At 45.3% G+C, this 22,741-nt stretch overlaps 2 protein-coding genes across 5 annotated transcripts in view; both read left to right on the top strand.

Moving 5' to 3' along the window:
* Positions 1-129: 129 nt before the first annotated feature.
* Positions 130-5,615, top strand: LOC147008767 (uncharacterized). Of its 2 annotated transcripts, none has more exons than XM_085864366.1 (2): positions 130-2,059; positions 2,338-5,615. In XM_085864366.1, the coding sequence occupies exon 2, from the start codon at positions 2,545-2,547 to the stop codon at positions 3,979-3,981; it is 1,437 nt and encodes a 478-aa protein (XP_085720492.1). In that variant the 5' UTR covers positions 130-2,059; positions 2,338-2,544; the 3' UTR covers positions 3,982-5,615. The 2 variants fall into 2 exon arrangements, with proteins under 2 accessions (XP_085720492.1, XP_085720491.1); XM_085864365.1 differs by having other exon boundaries at positions 130-2,084.
* Positions 5,616-16,752: 11,137 nt separating this feature from the next.
* Positions 16,753-22,741, top strand: part of LOC147008765 (rap guanine nucleotide exchange factor 6-like) — a 120,771-nt gene continuing 114,782 nt past the window's right edge. Inside the window, exon 1 of one of the 3 annotated variants that reach the window (XM_085864427.1) lies at positions 16,753-17,204. In XM_085864427.1, coding sequence (XP_085720553.1) covers positions 17,148-17,204 — 57 coding nt within the window. In that variant the 5' untranslated portion in view covers positions 16,753-17,147. The remainder of the gene's footprint in view (positions 17,205-22,741) is intronic. The other 2 variants (XM_085864425.1, XM_085864426.1) reach the window with 2 other exon arrangements.

The raw sequence follows: 22,741 nt of genomic DNA, 5'->3' as shown, positions 1-22,741 counted from the left end.
AACTTTCGTACAGATGTCACGTTGTGTGTGGTCGATCATTCCTATGCCATATCCACACCACAACATTCTCCCCTTCTGCGTGTGGTGATGTACAGTTAATCCTAAGCATCCAACTTTACCATGGTACTGGCACACAGTGATACAATATCATGATGATGATGATCTCAACGCTTTCACCCTCTCCCCACCCCCTCAAGACTTTCACCCTCCTCCCCTACCTCCTCGTGGCTTTTACCAATCAAAACCCAACACATGATGACAGACAGGTGCTGTGAGGACACTTGGTTCCCTACTTTTTCAGTCGAGGAAAGGTGACGTAACGTGACGTTCCCACCCCCAAACGAGCTTCATGGGCACAGAGGTAAATTAAGACGCGCGACATCTCATCCAAACGACTATTTTGAAAGGCACAAAACTCCCATACCTCACGGGCAACATTCCACATTGACTCCTTACCGTAAACAAAGGGTAAGGTACTATCACATGGATGACCCACACGTCAACCGCAACTTGCGTAAAGGCCAAGGGCACCAAGGTCATTTGCCTCAACATGTCCGGCTTCAGGCCGAATTTAACACGAAGCACCCCAAGTAGTGGTAGATGCACCTAGTTTTAACAAGCATGTCTAAACAGGTACATTAGGATTATAATTACCCCAACATGATCCCCTAAGGGTTTCTTAGTTTATAAAGATGACCGGGGCTCATGATAGAGCGAGAGCAGAATGAAAAGGGTGAAACACCAACAACAGATTATAAGTGAGTGACATCAAGAGGAAGGGTGGGGTTGAACAAGCTGCACAAAAGCTGAATGAAACCGTGAGAAGGAGAAGGTGTGGATGAAATGGAAAAGGAACAAACCAACTGACAACTAACAAACGAAAAGAGGTGAGGGAGAGTTGGGAGAAATCACAATAACCCGGAAAAAGGAAGTGCTTGGGAATGGGGTAATTTGGGGTAGAAGAGGTCACGAGTATGGATGGGGGTAGTTGTGAACAGCTGTCTTGAAGCCCTGGAAGGAAGAATGGGAGTGAGCAGACTGGGGAAATTGCTTCCACAAGTGAGAGAAAGGAGGAACAAATAGGTGGAAGTGAGCCTGGATTTAGGTCGTTTAACAAATAGGGTTACTGACAGACCATGTGCCCTCCAGAAATATTGGAGGGCCAGAGCCAAGACAGGGCATAGGGTGCAAGACCAAAAAGGAGGTGTTAGAATACAGAGAGGGCACCAACCTGTCTGTGATGCTAAAGTAACAGACCTAGACACTCGGCTACATCATGGGAGATCGTAATGATTCTGAGGGCCTTGTTTCCACAGCATTAAGAGGTGGTGTGAGGTCAGGGTGCCATCCCAAAAGGGAGAGCAGTACTCCATTAAGCTATGAATGAAGGCCTTGTAGGTTGTCAAAAGTTCAGACTGGCCAAGGAAAGATCTTGTGCAACAAAGGATGTCCAGTTGGTGGCTGGTTTTGGAGGCCATCTTGGAAATATGATCTGCCCAAGAAAGATCATGGCTGATGGTGATGCCCAAACGTTTGAGTGAAAACGGTTTGCATGGGGGAAAGGTGACAAACGTAAATCCCAGATACAATGACAAAAAACTCCACTTTATGGTACAACAAAATAGCGAAAACCACCTGAGGGCCCAAACACACAAGAAACATTCGCACCAAAACCGGATGAGCGAGATTAAGAATGCACAGTAGGTAAGAAAGAATGGTCCCAAGCTTGCAGGACATTTGCAGCGGCTCATCGAAAAAGGACGTGCTACGATCTCACCCAGCCACACAGCCTCAGTCACACACTGACCCTCTCACTCTTTCAGTTCTTTTTCTCACAGCCATGACAGCCCACCCCCTTCTTCACTTCACCACCCCTGAGATATAGACGTCAGCCCTCCGAAACAATCATGGGCCTCCCCCATGCCGAGCACCATGACCCAATCAGATGGGACCGGCCTTGAACCAATCAGCGCAGGGAAAAGTCGAGCAACACAGCCCGGTGTCTTACTCCCCATGAATCAGATGACCGTGGGATGGTGGACTTCTTCTTCTTCACCAGGTCAAGAGGGGAACGGAGTGAAAAGGCACGCTGCGGCATAGTTCTAACGATCTACATTCACGACATTGATACCTATAGTACTGCAGCATAGCAAACCAATTGTTCGATTTTTCATAAAAGCACCAAAATTGGTACATATGTTGACTAATGTATTCTAAACAATTCTGGATATGGAGCCACTTGATTTTGCCTTGCTCAGCTTTGGCGGCCATTTTACAAAATGGCCGCCATTCTACTTTAACAACATGGGATATCTGTCATTGTTATTCTCTTTGTAGGTTTCTCAGAGGTGATAAATACTCCAACGACGTGTATAAGATCAGCACAGCGCCAGTGCAGAAGATGACCAGCCTCCCGAGGACTTTGAAGACTGGTGCCATGAGAAAGAGAACAGCTCTCCCCAGTTTTTGTACTGGGCAACAGTCCTGGATCTGGAGCTCTCCATCCTAATCTACGTGCAATCTCTGAGAGAGGGAGATTTCATCATGTACCTGGATGCTCTCACTGAGATAGTCCCATGGTTCTTCGCGCTGGACCATATAAACTATGCCCGGTGGATACCGGTCCATCTGCGTGACATGGCAGAACTTCCACAACAGCACCCAGAGATCTACAATGAGTTCAAGGCAGGCCACTTCACAGTGCAAAAGACCAAGAGGGCATTCTCAGCAATTCCTCTTGACCAAGCGCATGAACAAAACAATACCCGTGTCAAGGGTGACGGAGGTGCCGTTGGCCTGACGGCCAATCCCAGTGCTCTGAGGCGCTGGATGGTCGCCGGACCCGAGGTGGCCAGAGTGATCGTGGAGTTTGAGGAGGCGAACGTGCATCCAAATGCCAATGAGGAGACACGTCACCATGAAGAAACACCGCATGCACAGGAAGCATTTGCCAAAGATGTACAATCACTTGTGGCTGTCATTGAAGAGCTGGGGAATCCCTTTGAGGAGGATAGTCCAGATTTGCTGGTCCCAGACACCAAGGAGATTGCCGATCCTGCAGTGATTGAAACAGTTCGCACTGCCAAGCAGATTGGACAAGAACAGTTTCAGGCATACTCAAAGGATTGCCTCATCAACAGAACCAAGACTATTGACGAACCTATAAAGAGGAACAAACTCCCCCTCTTCGGACCAGACAGAAGACCAAAAGCACCCAAAGGAAAGGAAGCATCTGTGAAGAATGATATGGCCTTATTTGCAAGGCTCTACATAGGCTGCCAGAACCGCGATGGGAACCTGGACGAGTTCTTCCGTCATGAAAATCAAGCATGCCCTCCCGTGTTATCTGATGCAGGTAAGCTACACCTGGGTAGCAAAAGCGACTTGCTGGTGTGCCTTGAAGGTGTTGCTGAAGCTCAGTCTGATGCAGCTGCTGTCACTTCTGTTGTCCTTGACGGCACCGTCATCGTGCAGATGTTGAAGCCTGGCACTGCCAAGACATTTGAAGAATATGCCCACCAAGTCTTCATCCTATACGTCGAGGGGCAGCTGCGTCGTGCTTCACGTCTCGACCTCGTTTGGGATAGCTACAAAGATGGCTCCTTGAAGACCGCGACAAGGGAGAAACGAGGAAAAGGGGTGCGACGGCGAGTGGTGAGCACCGCAGCCATACCAGGAAACTGGCAGAGTTTCCTACGTGTCGACGCAAACAAGGTGGAGCTCTTCACATTCCTGTCCGATGTGCTGGTGCAGTCCTTCTATGACGAGGCAAAGGAGCTGGTAGTCACTGATGGTGAAGCAGTCATCTGCCTTCCAAGGCAGGAAGATGAAAGCTCTCTGGCTCCATGCGGTCAAGAAGAGGCGGACACTCGCATCATGCTACATGTGGCCCATGCTGCAGAACATGACCACCGTCGGATTCAAGTTCGAACCGTAGACACCGATGTCGTCGTCTTGGCGGTGATGGTAGCCCAGGCATGACTATGCGTGGATGAACTCTGGATTGCCTTTGGGACGGGCAAGAACTACCGCTACATCCCTGCCCATGAAATAGCTGCCTCCCTCGGTCCACAGAAGGCACGTGCCCTCCGTCTTCCATGCCATGACCGGATGTGACATGGTATCAGCATTCGTGGGGCATGGGAAGAAATCTGCCTGGGCCACATGGAACTCGTCTCCAGAACTGACAGATTCTCTTGTGACCCTGACCACCACGCCAGTCAACATCCAGGATGACACAATGCACTGCATTTAAAGGTTTGTGGTGCTCCTCTATGACCGCACCATTCCATATACGGGCGTCAACGAGGCCGGAAAGAAACTCTTCGCCAAGAGGAACTCCGTCCAGCACATCCCACCTACCTACGATGCTTTGGAACAGCATGTGAAGAGATCAGTCTTCCAGGGTGGCTATGTCTGGGGGCAGGTCTTGGTCCCTCAACCCGTGCTTCATCACCAACAAGCTGTGGCTGGTGGCAAACAGAGGATGGGTCCTATGAACCGCTCTGGACCACACTCCCTGAGGCTTCAAAAAGCTGCTTCGAGCTGGTGTCGTGCGGCTGCAAAAAAGGCTGTAGAAACCGCTGCAAATGCAAGAAGGCTAATCTGCAATGCACTGGACTGTGTGCTTGTGAAGGAGAATGCCAGTAGACAGACGCAGTAGACACAGACTGAGATATCGGCATCGCTTAGAATGTGCAAATGCAAAGTCGCATTGCTTGTAACAATGTTGACTTCTTGATCCAGAGCCAGTACACTTGAGCTCAGAAACTCATATTGTACTAGACTGATGTATGCGTGTACCATGTGTCCTGGTAGAATGGTAGTAGACAGTAAACCGTAGCCGCTTCAAAGTGAAGTGTGCAATAATTTGACTACATTTTCTGAGTTTGTCATTATCATGATTATCAGTTCCCTTTTCAAAATAGAGTAAAGTATGTAATCTATAATGCAATTTTTGTTGATTCCAAACCCATTGAATGTGATGAATATCATTTGACTTGTTCTCCAGGCAATAATGGGTACTTTTCAGCGAAAAGTTTCGGGAGAGCAGCAATTTACAAATCAAATAATGGCTTTTTTACCGAAAATACTGGCTCATAATATTTGAATACGCCTTTCCATGGTCAATTTACTGAATTTTACACTTTCCTTATATCTACCACCAATACAATAAGAAAATAAGAGCATATAGCCAATTTCGCTAAAGTCGAATGGCGGCCATTTTGGAAAATGGTCGCTGAAGCTGACCAAGGCACAATCTCGGGTGGCTCCATATCTAGAATTGTTCGGAATACATCATTCTACATGTGTACCAATTTTGGTGCTTTTATGCAAATTTGAACAATTGATCTGAAATGTCAGACTTCGCTGCAGGAGTTCATCCATTCTCAGTGATGGGAAAGTTTAGGTTAATGTATCAATTTAAATTATTTCATAGAGTTTGTGAAGGTTAATTGTGTTGCACTCTTGGTTTCACTCAGAGTCAAAGCTCTAAGCGACTGATTACCGCCAATCATGAAATGGTGGTGCAACATCAGGCAGCAGAAGTTCAATTTGTCCAAAAAGAGGGCAAAATATCTTGCTTGCGAAATAAAATTTGGCATCATTATTCACACCTGTTCTGCCGTCATTTCAAAAGTGAGTGTTGAGCTTTTCAAACCCTGCGTGAGAAGTCGCTGCCATAAACAGGAGACAGACGAACACACGGACAGACACCATGGTTCGCAATATATAATAGACTAGTGGGACACCTGTGGGAAGCCCACAGGCATAGACACGTATGAAATTTGGACATCTTGAGTTGGATTGTGCATGTAGAGTTTTACAAAATTGGTACTACACTGGCAATTAATCAGATCCAGCAATGACGTAATCTACACAATTTATTTCCTTCACATAATATGTGAATATATGTCTATGCACATGTGAAATATAGTTTGTAATGTGTCATTCCACGTCAGGTAAGATGTGACCTCAATATCTCAATTCTCCACCCGCTCCTTGCTCCTCAGTCCTCCCATTCTCTCCCCCTCCCACACTCTCTCTCCTCCCTATCTACTCTCCCCCCTCTCTACTCTCCCCCCTCATCATGCACACTGCACAGGAAAGAGGGGAAGAGGAATAGGATCTTACACTGGGGAGAGGAGGGAAGTAGGGGTGGAAGAGGGTGTGGAGTGACTTACAGTGGTGAGAAAAAGTTGATGAACACTTTAGAATTCTCTGTATTTCTGCATAAGTTTGACCTAAAATGTGATCAGATCTTCATGTAAGTCCAAACAATAGATAAAGAGAACCTGATTAAACAAATAGCACAAAAAAATTACTTTTTAATTTATACTGAGTAAAATGATCCAACATGCAATTTCTTTGTCAGAAAAAAATTGTGAACCTTTCCATTTAGGAACTGGTGGCACCCCCTTGAGCGGCAAAAACTTCAACTAAACATTTCCCGTAACTCTTGATCAATCCTGCACATCGGCTTGGAGGAATTTTGGCCCACTCCACCTCACAGAACTACTTCAACTCAGAGATATTTGTGGGCTTTCTTACATGAACTGCTCACTTCAGATTTTGCCACAACATTTCAATTGTGTTAACGTCTGGACTTTGACTTGGCCATTCCAAAATGCAAAATCCCTTCTGCTTCAGCCATTCTGTTGTACATTTACTTGTGTGTTTATGATTGTTGTCTTGCTACTTGACCATCTTTCTGTTAAGCTTCAGCTCATGGACGGATGCCCTGACATTCTCCTGTAGAATTTGCTGGTCCAATCCGGAATTCATGGTCCTGCCAATGATGGCAAGCCGTCCCAGTCCTGAGGCTGCAAAGCAGGCCCAAACCATGATACTCCCACCACCATGCTTCACGGCTGGGATGAGGTTCTTATGTTGGAATGTAGTGTTTGGTTTTCGCCCAACATTACGTTTCTCATTTAAGGCAAAAATTTCTACTTTCGACTCATTTGTCCACAGAACATTCTTCCAATAGCCTTCTAGATCATCCAGGTGGTCTTTGGCAAACTTGAGATGGGCGGCAATGTTCTTCTGGAGAGCGGTGGTTTCCTCCTTGCTATCCTGCCGTGCACTCCATTCTTGTTCAGTGTTTTCCTGATGGTGGACTCATGAACACTGACATTAGCCAATACAAGAGAGGCCTGCAGATCCTTAGACATTACCCTGGGGTTCTTTGTGGCCTCCTGGATTATTTTATGCCTTGCTCTTGGAGTGATTTTTGTTAGACAACCACTCCTGGAAAGGGTAGCAATGGTGTTGAATTACTCGTTCCTGATTGTCACCACATTGATTGAAACACCTGACTGTAATTACCCCTTAATTGAGCTGATTAACCTCGAGGTTCACATACTTTTTCTGACAAATAAATTGAATGTTGGATCATTTTGCTCAATATAAATGTATAGTGTGTGTGTGTGTGTGTGTGTGTGTGTGTGTGTGTGTGTGTGTGTGTGTGTGTGTGTGTGTGTGTGTGTGTGTGTGTGTGTGTGTGTGTGTGTGTGTGTGTGTGTGCTATTTGTTTAATCAGGTTCTCTTTATCTATTTTATTAGTACTAAGATGAAAATCTGATCACATTTTAGATCAAATTTATGCAGAAATATAGAAAATTCCAAAGGGTTCACAAACTTTTTCTCACCACTGTACTTCTGCTTTGACTTGATTGACTTGGGAGGATTGACTTGATTGACTTGACTTGAGAGGATAGAAAACCTGCCTTGAATGATTGACTTCTGTCGTTAATTTTTAAACTTCAAAGCATCGAATACACTTCACCTCACAAATTAAAAATTCCTTAAAGCCAAACGTTATGAAGAAATATTGGATTCCATCGTTGGTTCACACATTCAATTTATTAAGTACAAAGTTTTTCGAAGTATTGTTTCATTACATAGTTGGAAAAGAGTTATTACTCGCCTTAAATGAACTAGATATATATATATATATATATATATATATATATATATATATATATATATATATATATATATATATATATATATATATATATATATATAATGTGGATATACCCCGGCAACATGAAAAACTATAACGGCACTCGGTGGAACACATACCTCCGCCAGGCTGATTTGTTTGTGTCTTGTATCCCACTGATAGGCTGGACCTAAACTAAAATTTAATTCGCTTGTTCCTGTCACCTAACCAACTCATCCACCAAGTTTCATTGGAATCTGTCCATATTTGTTTGAAATATCCTGCTCTATGTCGTTTTTTGCCCTATATCTCAATGGTTAAAAAAAAACACTTAAAAACTCTTGGATTCAGATTGGGAAATCAAATCATTTCGTTGGTGTCACATAGCCAAGCTCTCCACCAAATTTCGTCTGAATCGGTCCACAACTCTGAGATATTTTGTCCACAAACAAACAAGAAAGACATCATGCATAGCCCAATACTTGCAAGATCCATCAAACAAATTTGACCTTAAATAATTGGTGGTTGAATTCAAGGACCCTACATGCAAATCCTCTTCTAATTTCAAGTCAGTCAGAAGAAAATTGACAATTTTAGAAATTTGGCCGATGCCGACTTTTTGGCCGACGTTGACCTCAAAAATAATTGGTGGTTGAATTAAGTGAGCTGATATGCAAATCCTTTCCAAATTTTTAGTCAATCGAATGAAAATTGAGGATTTTAGAAATTTGACAAAGTTGTTGGTTGACCTTTGGCCTATGTTGACCTTTTGACCTCAAGAACAATAGGATTCTTGCTTGTGACAAACTCGAATATGTGGTGAAGTTTCATAAAAATCCGTTTAAAATTGTGACTTGCAGGCAATTGTCATACAAACAAACAAACAAGAAAGATGTCATGCATAGCACGGTACTTGCAAAATCCAAGAAACAAATCTGACCTTATAAATAATTGGTGGTTGAATTCAATGACCAAATATGCAAATCCTCTTCAAATTTAAAGTCAGGACAGGTCAGGTATGGGAGCATGTGCCGGAGCAGCACATCGCTGCGTTCACTTTCTGCCAGTACTCCAGGGGCCTCCGTCTGGCCATCCCCCAGGCAGATGCCTGGCCCATCCCCATCTCCTTGAGATGCTGATCAACCTGCTGCAACCATGAGGGACATTGACCTCCTCCACTCATGAGACTCCCTCGCTGAGAGAATGTGGTGAGTAGGGTCAGCATCAGGAAAATGAGCCACATGTCCACACAGCCGCAACTGACGCGCACGGACTATGCAGGTAACAAATCTCATTTGAGTCTCTCTCAACAACCGCTCATTGGCCACAATGTATGACCAGCGATAGACAAGGATTCTCCGAAGAGATCTGGTACCAACGAAATGAGGTCTCCATCTCAGATCCTTGGTGAGAGTCCAATTCTCACATCCATAGAGTAAGACTGGAAGCACCAAGGAACTGAAGACTTGGACTTTCGTCCTCCCGCACAGGTACTGGCAGCACCACACCCCATGATCCAGTGAATCCTTGACTCCCCAGACCTGACCCAGACATCTGTTGACCTCTGGCTCACAGCCAGCAGAGACATGAATATCACTGCCAAGGTAAGTCAATCACTCCGTGATCTCAACATCCTCGCCACAAATAGGTACAAACAGAATAGCAGCATCCAAGATGTCATTGAAAGCCTGGATCTTAGTTTTGACTCAGCGGCTCCGACTCCTCATTCAGCACCTCGAGGACCCCAAAAGGATATCTAGAGTCTCTGCAAAGATGACTGAATCATCTGTGAAATCAAGGTCAGGGATCCTGACATTACCAAACGATGCACCGCAGCTTTATCTCTCCGACATCCTCCCCAGAATCCAGTCCATACAAGCAGTGAAAGGTGTTGGGGCCAGCTCTTAAAAGTAGGCCAGCAGTACACAGTCCTGATAAATGGAAGTAACAACTGGAAATAAGTCAGAGATGGAACCACCACATTTCACAGCACTCTCAGTACCAGAGTATAGTTCAGACATCAGATTGATCAGTTTTGCTGGCACCCCACGAAGACCGAGAATCCTACAGAGGGCATCCCAATTCACTGAATCAAATGCTTTGGAGAGATCAACATAGGCTGCAAGCATCCCCTGCTGAAACTCTCACCTTCGTTTGATCCGAAGAGCAAAGATACGGTCCATCGTTGACCACTTTGGTGTATAGCCTGACTGCTCTGGACGCTGGTGCGCAAGCAGATGGTGGCGAACCCTATCAATAATTATCTGAGCAAAGACCTTACCCGGCACTGAGAGCAGCGTCACCCCTTGTTAGTTGTTGCAATCTTGGCGATCACCCTTCCCTTTCCAGAGAGGGACAACAAGGCCCTTCTTCCAGTCAGTTGGGATGATGCCTGTGTTCCAGGCAGAGCACAGAACTGCATGCAACGACACAAGTACAGCATTTCCACCAGCCTTGAGAAGTTCAGCATGGATGCCACAGATCCCAGGAGCTTTACCTCATTTCAACTGGTTCACCACAGCCTATGTTTCCACAATCGAAGGTGGACCACAATTGAATGGAGGGTCAGCAATAGGGATTGTAATACCCCTGACATCCAACTCGACAGCTGGTGGATCAGCCTGGTACAGCCACTCAAAGTAACCGGCCCAGCGGGCTTTCACTTTGGACTCCTCTGTCAAGAGCCCACCACCCTTTGCTCTAATTGCAGTACACTGAGGGACGGGCTTGGAGGAACGCAATGTGCAAATTCCCTTGTAAGCAGGACGAGACTCACTTGACCATAGGTGATGCTCTACCCCCTCACAGATTACTCATACATAGGCTTCCTTGTCCACCCTTAGTGCATGTGCTCGGCTCCCTGAACAGCTCAGCTCTGCCATTCAGCCTGGCCCTGCGACTCTCGTTAATGGTATCCAGTGTCTTCTCATCCTTGAGCTTGCCAACATCCAGCCTCGGCTGGAATGGTTCTGACCCTGCAGTTCTGGATCATCCTCCAGCGACCATCAACGAGCACATGGCCAATCTCCTTTGCCACACCGCCAGCGTTGGAATCTCAAGTCCAGCGATGAGCCTGTAGGCGCTGAAACCATGAACCAGCTACCCTAAGTCCATGACTTCTTGCAAAGTCAAGGAACTTTGTGCTGTTCTGGTTCACAGTTCCAGACACATGACCTGACCTGACCTATCAAGTCAATCAGATGAAAATTGACAATTTTAGAAATTTGGCCTATGTTGACCTTTTGGCTTTGTTGACATAAAAAATAATTGGCTCATTTAATTCAGTGACCTGAAATATAAATCCTCTTCAACTTTCAAGTCAATCGGATGAAAATTGAGGATTTTCGAAATACCACCTTGGTTGTTGACCTTGGGCCTATGTTGACCTTTTGGTCCATATTGACCTCAAAAATAATTGGCTGGTTGAATTCAGTGACCTGAAATATAAATCCTCTTCAAATTTCAAGTCAAACGGATGAAAATTGATGATTTTAGAAATCTCACCTAAGTTGGTGACCTTTGGCCTATGTTGACCTCAACAATAATTGGTTAAATTCAATGACCAAATCTGCAAATCCTGTTCCATTTTCAAGTCAATGGTATGAATATTGAGGATATTAGAAATCTGACAAAGTTGTTGACCTTTGGCCTATGTTGACCTTTTGACCTCAAAAACAATAGGCTTCTTGCTTATGACGAACTCTACCACGTGGTGAAGTTTCGTGAAGATCAGTTTGACATTGTGACATGTAAGCGATTGACATGCAAACAAACAGAATAATGCACAAGACCAACCAATGTACTTGAAAAATATTCGATTTTCACAAGTATCAAACATATTGTTACGGGGCCGGGGGGTCGACCGGGAGCACGACTGCTGGATGGAGCCGTGAGCCGGCTCGACCGATCGCCCGGAATGTAAAGGTCGTCGCCCCGAATAACTCCGGAACGGACGGGTCCTGACTGGACCAAAGTTCGCCAATGGACAGACCATGTGGGGTAGGGTCGATTGCCAACTTTTCAATTTACCTCAGTACCCACATGGTCCAACTACCGGGGAAGTTCACCCTCGACGGAACTCGTACGGAAACGAGCTGCTTGGCGCGCTCATTCCATGTGCGATTCCGAGTGGCTTAATCGCCGAGAACCGTCGGTCCTATTTAACAATTTGCCAACACATCCTCAAACACGCGTCATGTCGAACCAATGCAAGAAACACAAAACGAGCTGATACATTTAACAATTGGGGTTTATTTATACAGTAACAATGGGGAGCTAGGGAAAACAGAAGAGCAGAACTATACCGAATATTAGAAATGCAATGCAATATGGACAGCACACAAAGCACTTAACAGCTTTCTACTTGTTAGACGGGCCCACGGACACACATACGCACACACACACACCCAAGAAATGGTGGCTGATGCCTTTAATGCGGACTTCAGCTCGGAGGGACACATGAGCTGAAGCCCAGGGTCTGTCTCGGACCTTTTCCACCTCGTGTGGTCTTCAAGCTGTTCGGATCGGGCACCAGCGTGGGCGAGCTGGATCCAATCACCGCCAGCCACGATCCTTTCCGAACTCCGGCGGATCCCCTCGCGCTCCGGACCACTTGCTGGTGAGACGAGGCTCCCACCCTTCCCGACCCGATGCGTCGCTTCCCCGAAGAACCACCGACCAAGATGAGGCCAAGAAGTCGCACCAAACTGGGAACCAAGCAGAGACCGCGAAGAGCCCCACGCACCAAGATGAGGCGATGAAGCAGAACAACCAACTCCACCAAGCAGAACAAAAGCCACTAGAACACGAACCTGATGAACCCTGAAGGCTCACCGAAGACTAACCCAAGACTAATCAGAATAACAACCATCAAGCCAAGCAGAGGGTCCCCTCTTATCCCTCTCAACCCCGCCTTGCTTCCGGCGTGACTCATTCGTCCTCGTGCGCCACCCCCCCCCCCCCGCAATCGTGGGTGGGGGCTGTTTACCTTGCTTTCAGCCGCCCCACCCCAACCCTCATTTCTGTTTGCGATGTTGAATCACGGTACAGGAGGGTTCTTCTTCTTCTTTGCGGGGGAGGGTCATTCTTCTTTGCGGGGGAGGGTCATTCTTCTTTGCGGGGGAGGGTCGTTCTTCTTTGCGGGGGAGGGTCGTTCTTCTTTGTTGTTGTTCTGATTGAACCCTAACTATTAAAATGAATCGCAGCGCATTTACACAGATTTACCCATTAAACAATGGAAGGCGAGCTATCCATGGAGCACGTACTTACCGAGATAACTGAGCTAAAAGGACCTGAATGTGGAGTGCGATCGTGGTTTCCAGATTCGCAACAATATTAACAAGTTCGAATTGTGAACATACCCCGTGGGAGTTCATTCGTACAACTCTAAGGTGAGCGATAGCACGGGCGACAGATAGTTTTGAAATCTGGTAAGATTTTCATCGCATCAGAGAAAGAAACTCGAACACCTCATAAGATTGAGGCAAGTTTCATATCATCAAGTGTGACTTAATTTTGTGTTGGGCATCGCCCAGCGCATTAAAAACACAATTTTTAATAACAATTTTAAGAAAATGGGCTGAACGGGCCGTTTCTCTGCCCAAAGGGCTGGAATCGCACTTTGGGCTCAGTTAATGCCTGGAGAATGGTCTCTGGAATATACCTGTCAAGTTTGATTCGGGTCCATCCACTAATAACCGAGAAATAACAATTTTAAGAAAATGGGCCAAAACGGGCCGTTCCTCGGCCCGAAGGGCCGCAATCGCATGTTGGGCTCAGTTAATGCCTGCACATATGTGTCTCGAATATGACTGTCAATTTTCATCGAATTCTGTTCACGAATAATGGAGAAATAGACGTTCAAATGAACTGGACACAAGAATAGAGAGAACGCGAGCGGCGCTTTGAGCCCGTGGGGTGGAAATCCCTTCGGGATAAAAATCACTCATAGAGTGACACTTGGCGAAACGCAACGGCACTCGGTGGAGCACATAGCTCCGCAAAGCTGAGAAGTGTACATTTTATATCCCACTGATACGTTCAATCTGAAACCGGACCGGCTTGTCCTCGTCACCGAACCAACCCATCCACCTGGTTTTGTCATAACTCGTCCACAACTTTTTGAGATCTCATCCGATACATAGTTTTTTTTGGCCCCATCTCCCCAAAATTCCAAGATTCCAAAAGTCCTGGAATCGCCAATCACCAGCACAGTATATGTTCCTGAAATGAGAGAAAATTATGAGTTGGGGAGCAGCAACAAAGTAAATCGTCAAGCTGGAGCAAAAGGGGGAAGAGTGAGAGCGAAAAAGTAAATATGGAGATGAATAAGATGGAAAATGAAAGTAGTTTAACGGAATTGAAGGGAAATATGACCAGAAGAGGAAGACATGACGGTGGAGAAATGGTGTAAGAGGTTGCTGAAAGGAGAAAGTTCAAGAGTTTGCACTGAATGAGTATGTGTGTATGTGTGTGGGTGTCATTGTGCAATTAAAGAGATAAAGACAGGAGTAAAGGAAGAAAAGCAAATAACTGCAGATGGAAGAGACAATGACTATTTTGAGACTTCTCTCTCTCTTGTGGGGCAACTTAGCTAAATATAGCATAACAATTGTGCATTTTGTGAGGAAAGCACCAAATTTGGCACACCAGTAGCCTATCATATTATGAACAGATTTGGATATTGGGCCATCTCAAATTCAGCCGCTGATGGCGGTGGCAGCCATTTTCCACTGCCATCAAAAATATGAGATGGCCCAATATCCAAATCTGTTCATAATATGATAGGCTACTAGTGTGCCAAATTTGGTGCTTTCCTCACAAAATGCACAATTGTTATGCTAAGTTGCCCCACTACTCCCCATAAGATTATGTGGAGCCTGTTGCTGTAAATTTTAAGATTATTTTATCACCAATGAAAACTGTTCTGTTGAATCGTCCGTCTGTCCGTCCGGAAGCACACAACGCCCGTTCGCCCATGCTCATGTTCTCGGTTTTCTCTGCAACCGCTTTTCCGATTGACACAAAATTTTCGCCATCGGTGCGACGACTTGTATAGAATGTTTTCATGATAATTGTGATGTCATAGGTCACATGGTGTGACAGCCATGTTGGAAAAAGAAAAATGTTGGACCTCTGTATCTCCAAATCCGCTCCACAGAAAAAAAAATTTGAAACTTGGCACGTGTGATTTTTTTTTTGTTAATGTCATAAGTGCGTTCATAATGACGTCATAATTGCATATGTCAAACGCTTTATCCCATCAGTATGAAGAATTTTGAGGGTCATCCCAGGCTAAATTGTACGCGGGGGGGGGGGGGGGGGAGATTGACGATGCCATCGGTCATGTGATTCGGCAGTCATATATTTTTTTAAACATAAAAACCTTCAAAAATCTTCTTCTCTGAAGCAGCTGAACAGATCGAGGCAAAACTTCACAGGTATGATCACCTATCCATGAGGAACAAAAAGTTCTCCACCTATGATGTCATAGGTCACATGGTTTGGCAGCTGTGATTTTTTTTTGAAGAATGAACCTTTAAAACGTTACTTCTCCAGAACGGCTCGACAGATCGAGGGGATACTTCACCAACATGTTCCTCAAGCCTTGGGGATACCAGACTGTTCACGAAAAAAATCATAGGTCAGATGATCTGTCAGCCATATTGGATTGAAAGAAAAAATTAAAAAAATTATTTCTCTTGAACCACTTCATCAATCAACATGAAACTTCTCAATTATGATCTAGTAGTCATGGGGGAGATATGTTTTAAATCTCAACCTGGTCAGACACATGGTCTGGCAGCCAGAATTATTTATTGTTTTGATTCTGGGTTTCGGGATTTAAATGAAACTCGATACAAGTATGTATAATGATGTAATAATGTGGGGGGAGGCAGAGCTGGTGACATCATGACGTTGAAGAGTGCCCTTCTTGTCTGTCATCGTTTGTACAGAGTCCAGGGGAGGTGCAGTCATGCACACTCCTGGGAATTACAGAGAAGGAAGGACCACCACAGGTGCAGGCCAAAGGAAGCACAACCAGGTGCAGCCAAGTCCAAACGGGCTCATCCAGGATGTTCCATCGGTAAGAGCATCATGAACCAAAGGGATACACATTGAGCAAAGCCCAGGCTCAGCGGTCATGTGAAACAATTATCCTCCGCCTTGGCGCGTCCATCGCAGCATCGCCATTTAAAAAGACCGCCTCACTCTCTCTCTCTCTCTCGCGCAGAAGTTGCGCCACTCGGAGACTGGGCTCCTCCATTTGAACCAGGACGATTCGATTATTGGAAATAAAGGAAAGGCAAGTTACTGAAGGAGAGAAGTGTTTGGAGGAAGGATATTTAAAGGAAGAATAGTGAACGAATAACCGAGGAGAAGTTTGAAGAAAAAGGGTGCCAGGAATGATTTATAGTTTGGGAATGAGTGAAAAGTAGGAGGGGGCGGAGCGATATAGTGGGAGGAGCGATATAGTGGAAGGAGCGATAGAGTGGGAGGAGCGATATAGTGGGAGGAGCGATAGAGTGGGAGGAGCGATATAGTGGGAGGAGCGATAGAGTGGGAGGAGCGATATAGTGGGAGGAGCGATATAGTGGGAGGAGCGATATAGTGGGAGGAGCGATATAGTGGGAGGAGCGATATAGTGGGAGGAGCGATAGAGTGGGAGGAGCGATATAGTGGGAGGAGCGATATAGTGGCAGGAGCGATAGAGTGGGAGGAGCGATATAGTGGCAGGAGCGATAGAGTGGGAGGAGCGATATAGTGGGAGGAGCGATAGAGTGGGAGGAGCGATAGAGTGGGAGGAGTCACGGTTTGAGTGAAATGTTCATTCGTTTGTTTGATATCGAATAAATAAAAGCTTCGTTGTTAGCTGTTTATTCTGTGATTGGTTGTTTTTAGTGTTTAATCGCATTGAAAATGTTTAATTTGTGGTTGTACGAAATCAATATAATCTCCGTGACAATGTAAAGTCGAGATCTAGAAAAATTAAAAATTGGGATCTTGGGGATGGAGTAAGTAAGTGGAGCCGCTGTTTTGTGGGTTCGAGGTGACAGTTATTTCGTGGTGGTGGTGGTAGTGGTGGTGGTGGTGGTGGTGGTGGTGGTGGTGGTAGTGGTGGTGGTAGTGGTAGTGGTAGTGGTAGTGGTCGTTATTGTATAACGTGTGGTGTATAAGGTGGTGTAATTGTTTCCTCGTCATGGATCCCCGGGTGCGTGAAGCCCTTCAGCGGACTGAGCACGAGCGCACCGACCAGGTGAGATTATAATTTATTATGTATTTTATTATTAATTTTATTATTATTATTATTAATATTATTATTATTTTGAATGATGTGAGACCGCTGCGTGTCGAGTGTGGTAAATGTAATTTGGTGGAAACTCTGAGGAAAACTTTTCACGATGGGTAACAGAGTTTGATTAAAAATGGATTGTATGATTGTATAATTGTGATTATTATTGTTATTATTATTATTATTATTATCATTATGTTCGCGCCCAGTGGTTCGCCATATTTGGTTATATCTTGGTTTTTCAGTCGATGTGTGGAAAAACAAACGACCCGTGAATTCCTCGCGTCCTCTGATTGTAATAATCATAATAACTTGGTCGGTAAACTCCTGGTAATCATATATAATGAGACTCATCATGGACTTTCGTATTCCATCGGTTATCCTGGAGGGGGAGGGAGCCCCACCCCTCGTTCCCCTCACCAACCCCCCGTGCCTCCATCCCCTCGTTCCCCCCACTAACCCCTCGTGACCCCCAACCCCTCGTGACCCCCAACCCCTCATGCTCCCCCCATCCCCTCGTGCCCCCCCAACCTATTGTGCCCCCAACCCCCTCGTGCTCCCCAACCCCCTCGTTCCCCCACCAACCCCCATGACCCCCATCCCCTCGTGCCCCCCAACCCCTCATGCTCCCCCATCCTCTCGTTCCCCCCAACCCCCTCGTTCCCCCAACCCCCTCGTGCCCCGCAACCCCCTCGTGCCCCCCAACCCCCTCATGCCCTCTCCATCCCCTCGTTTAACTTGATTCCCATCCACAATTAAAATGTTTTTTGGTTTTTTTAGTTAATTACAATTTAATATCGGATAAAGTTCTTGACCTGAGCCTGGTGTTGGCTTCGTGGTTCGAGTGGTGGTTTGGGATCCTAAGGTCCTGAGTTTGAGCCCTGTTTTTTCCCACTGAATTAACACCAGGAGGTTGACTCAGCCTATCATCCTTCCGAGGTCGGCGAAGTGAGTTCCAGTGTACTGGTCCCGGTGTATGCCCCGGTTAGAATAGGTATACCATATCCCTGTGTGTCGTAAGAGGCGACCAGGGTTGGCGTCAGGAAGGGCATCCGGCCATAAAACATTGCCTCAAGAAAAAGCCAAACCCCTGCACAGCAGGGAAAATGGCTGTAAAAACGGCTGTTTTTAAAATAAAGTTCTTCACCTCCTAAACAGCATTGAGCATGTTTCTAACAAAATTAATGCAGAGCAGGGGGGTCTTCCTTCTTGCTCCTGCTTTTATTTATTTTGTTTGCCGTATCGTTTTCCTTGGTAGTATTTTCGTGCCTGCAAAGTTGCCCTGAGGACATTAACAGTCAACCACATCCTTTGGGTGAGTCACGGAACCATGGTCAGTTCAGGTACCATGGGCCGGCAGAGCACTAGGTGCCACAGGCCTGCCTGGGCAGCACAGGTACTTTGGGCCTGCCAGGGCAACATGGTATACAAAGTACTATGGGCACCACTGAGTACCATGGGTGGGCAGGTCACCACTAGTGCACATGTTACCCCTTCCCTGAGAGATCGATACGCCGCATTTTTACCACCTTCGTACATAATTTTCAATCCTTTGTTGTTATGGCCCTTCCATCATGAAAGCCAAGGTAACGTGAGATGTGGTGGCATTCCATGATGACAGCCAAGGTAACTTGGGATGTGGTGGCATGTTTGATTCTACGTAACTCTGTATGTTGTTCCAAGAGAGTGTATAACAATGGTGAATATATCTCAACTTCCTCTTTTTAAAGTTGATTCATACAAACTACATTTAACTTTTCCTTTGAAATTTAACCACTGTCAAATACCATGTACATGTAAAAAAAATTTTTATTATTACATTTTCCTAAGTTCTGAATAAGGGAAAATCCCCAGGCAATCTCGAAATGAGTAACTCTTTGCCATGTTACAAGTTTAACTGGATGTAATTTCTTGTTAACTTACTTTGACTCAAAATGTAACCTCAGTAATGCATGTAACTTTTTCACCAAATTATTTCAGAGTTAAACACACTAACTGAGGCATTGGCCAAGTCTTATCACGTTCCACACTGTGGTTACTGCAGTGTGTGCGTGTTGTGTATCATAAAGCCCTGTTGTAACATCATTCCTAATTTCACCAATATGTTTTGGGTCTTATCTCGAGGTTTGTTTGCTGTAACTGTCATTGTGTACAATTGAATCATTTACACAATTGTTTTATTCATAAATCTTCAAAGTGACGTTTCTTCGTCACCATTTATCAGGCTACCCGTAACCCTAACCCTGCGCCACATATTCCAACTCTGTGGGCGTTATTTCCAATTCCCTGGGAGAAAACGTCAAAAGGAGAAACACCCACGTTCTTCACATGGGCATGGTGTCGGATCGTTTGAATGTTGATTTGAAAGCAGGAATCGAAAAAAAATAATCATTCATATGTTGGAGGAGGAGGAGGAGGAGGAGGGAGACCTCATTATCACGTCTTTCTGAGATTGAAAGAAAAGGCAAATTATTACATCTGATAGTTATTAGATCTGTTCACTTCATATCGTCCTGTGACAATAATGTGACTTTGCTGCATTTCTGACTAATTTGAGTGGAGGTGACCGCATCATGTCCATGATTGACTATGGACCGCATGCTCAGGTATCAAAAGAGGTGTCCGACAGAATGGTGCGGAGGTGGCGTACTTAGCTGAGATGAGCTGTCCAGTCTGGGTTGGATGCCTGACCTGACTATAAACTGTCGGATTGGTGTTTCTCAGGCAGGAGGTTTCGTCACAGTGCCGTCCCTAGGATGGATAGCGTTCATCTGGTTCATCCCTAGGATTCGTTCATCTGGTGGATAGCGAAGATCCCACGGTGCCTTTCCTGAACAGTAGGGGTTCATTGCCAGCACCCTGTACAAATTGTAAATTCCTGCTCTGACTGACTGTGTTTTAAAAGCAATGGCAAACCACCCGGTGTAATCCTTGCCTTGAGACTGCTTTTCTTTGACAGCGGTGGTACTCTGTCAGCAGTGTATAGATAGTAGATAAATAAATGAGGGAACGCAAGATTCAAAGGAAGAATTGAGACCAGGAAGGCTTTGAGGTTGAGAACTTGATTTGCTGGAAGCAATGTGACTTTGTATAAATTGAGGAAGCCTGTTTGATCTGTCGATTATGTCTGTTGCAACCAACATATAATGTTATTATTATTATTATTATTATTATTATTAATTACTTATTTGCTTTGGCAAAAGCACAAATTGCTACAAATGTCATGTCGTCATTGCTGAACCTCTGACTGTGTGGGCGACCCATCTCTCTGTCACATTTTCTTATGATTCTTATTCGGAAAGAATTGGTTTCCTGTCTTGTGACGTCATCCCACCTACATGATGTCTGTACCCAACTGAAAGCCAGTCTTATTAGTCAAGCATACAGGATAAATTTGTCGATGTGTGAAAATAAGAGCCTCCATGTTTTGGCCTTCCCAAGAAACCTTCCTAAACAGGATCCGTACTCTCCATGCAACGACCTCACACCACCTCCACAAATGGAATTTCAAAGACAGCCCAGCATGGGACCATCATCACCCAGATCAGACTATTCATCATATTGTGAATGAGTGTCACCGACAGAAATTTGAAGAAGGATTTAGGGTAATTCACCCTAAATTCTAGATCTGGCCTATCAGTGAGTTACAAAAAGACAACCAAGTCACAGTACTGTGACTTGGTTGTCCGACTTGGACTTGCATCTGTGAGCTGTAATTTGTTATCCACGAGAGAGAGAGAGAGAGAGAGAGAGAGAGAGAGAGAGAGAGAGAGAGAGAGAGAGAGAGAGGCAGAGAGAGAGGGGCAGAGAGAGAGGGGCAGAGAGAGAGGGGCAGAGAGAGGAAGAGGTAGAGAGAGAGAGGCGGAGAGAGAGAGAGACAGAGAGAGAGAGAGACAGAGAGAGAGAGAGACAGAGACAGAGAGAGACAGAGAGAGAGAGAGAGACAGAGAGAGAGAGACAGAGAGAGAGAGAGAGAGACAGAGAGAGAGAGAGACAGAGAGAGACAGAGAGAGAGACAGAGAGAGAGACAGAGACAGAGACAGAGACAGAGACAGAGACAGAGACAGAGACAGAGACAGAGACAGAGACAGAGACAGAGACAGACACTGGCTAAATTTTCTTTCTTGTGTTTCCTTTTCATTGAAATTACAATCTGAAATGCTTTTACATATGTTCAATTTCATCAAATTTTTGCTTCAGTTTCTACTCTGTTGATTACCTTTGCCACCAAAGGTGGACAGAGGTTATGTCTCCCTGTCTGTCTGTCTGTCTGTCTGTCTGTCAGCCTTTCTCTCTGTCTGTCTGTTTGCCTGTGAGCAAGATATCTCAAAAAGTTATGGACTGATGTGGACAGTTTTGGATGTGTGCCAAGGACTAATTGATTATATTTTGGTGAAGATCCGGATCCAAGAATGTTTTAAGTGATTCTTCACCATTGAGAGATTGTGGCCAAAAATGATATACAGCACGATATTTCAAAAAGGTGTGGACGAGTTACGACAGAACTTGGTGGACGAGTTGGTTCGGTGACTAGAACGAGCCGATTCGATTCCATTTCAGGTCCGGATCCAGATCTGGCCTATCAGTGAGTTACAAAACGTAAACTGTTCAGCCTGGTGGAGGTGTGTGCCGTTCTAGTTGTTGGCTGCAGTAATCGGTAATCAATCGTAAATTTGCTTGCCAATGTAATACTATAGATGCATGTGGATTTGTAATTAATTATTTTTAAATGCTTCTCCATGTCATTCCCAATAAGCCTTCCTCTTATCAAATTTGCTTTCATGAAATGTGGGCAGCACTATTTTGTAGGGCATCCAACCTGCTTGGTGATGTTATATTTCCCATTCTTTCCCTATTGTACATAATGCAAGTTCTCCTTCATTCAAGCGGGTGATTTCCATTCTGTAAAGATACATTTTCGTTGAAAACATCTCTTGCCTCCATCCTCTATAATAGCTGGAAACCTTGATGTTGTTTTCATCACGTAGATTGTCCGCGTTACCTTTTAGCACGAGGCCAATCGGCCATTCGAGATGTCTTGTAAAAGGTTCTCGGTAAGCTAACATTTTGCCCGAGTTGTCGTGCTTTGAAAATTTTAAGCATGGAGTAAAGCAGAATGCGGTCAAAACCTCTCAGGGCGTAGTCGAGTGCATCGGCCACAAACGGAGGAGAGGAGCGAAGGGAAGTGTTAAACATCGGGTCTTTACGAAGTATTAAAAAGGCAATGCGCTGACAGTGGGGCCGCAGGTGGGCACGAGCAGGTGAATGAAAACAGGAAATAGGACAGTAGAGAGGAAATGCAGTCACCTGCAAGTAAGAGGGTTGGGTTTGGTTCAGCAGGGTTAATGGGGGTAGAAAACATCATCGGTAGGGGGTGGGGTGACATGAGAAATGTTGATGCGTGGGGCTTGCTTTAAAGTCATCGAGAGAAGAGTGGGAATGAACAGCCTTGGGGACGCAGTTCCACGAACAGGAGAAGAGGAATTGAAGAGCGGAGGTGG

The sequence above is a fragment of the Eptatretus burgeri genome, chromosome 18 (assembly GCF_056783735.1).
Source record: "Eptatretus burgeri isolate ZD-2024b chromosome 18, Ebu_testis_v1, whole genome shotgun sequence".
Taxonomy (NCBI): domain Eukaryota; kingdom Metazoa; phylum Chordata; class Myxini; order Myxiniformes; family Myxinidae; genus Eptatretus; species Eptatretus burgeri.
This window is presented reverse-complemented; position numbering and strand designations above follow the sequence as displayed.

Coding starts and splice junctions, on each gene's coding strand:
- LOC147008767 (XM_085864366.1), top strand. CDS start 2,545: ATGTACCTGGATGCTCTCACTGAGATAGTCCCATGGTTCTTCGCGCTG.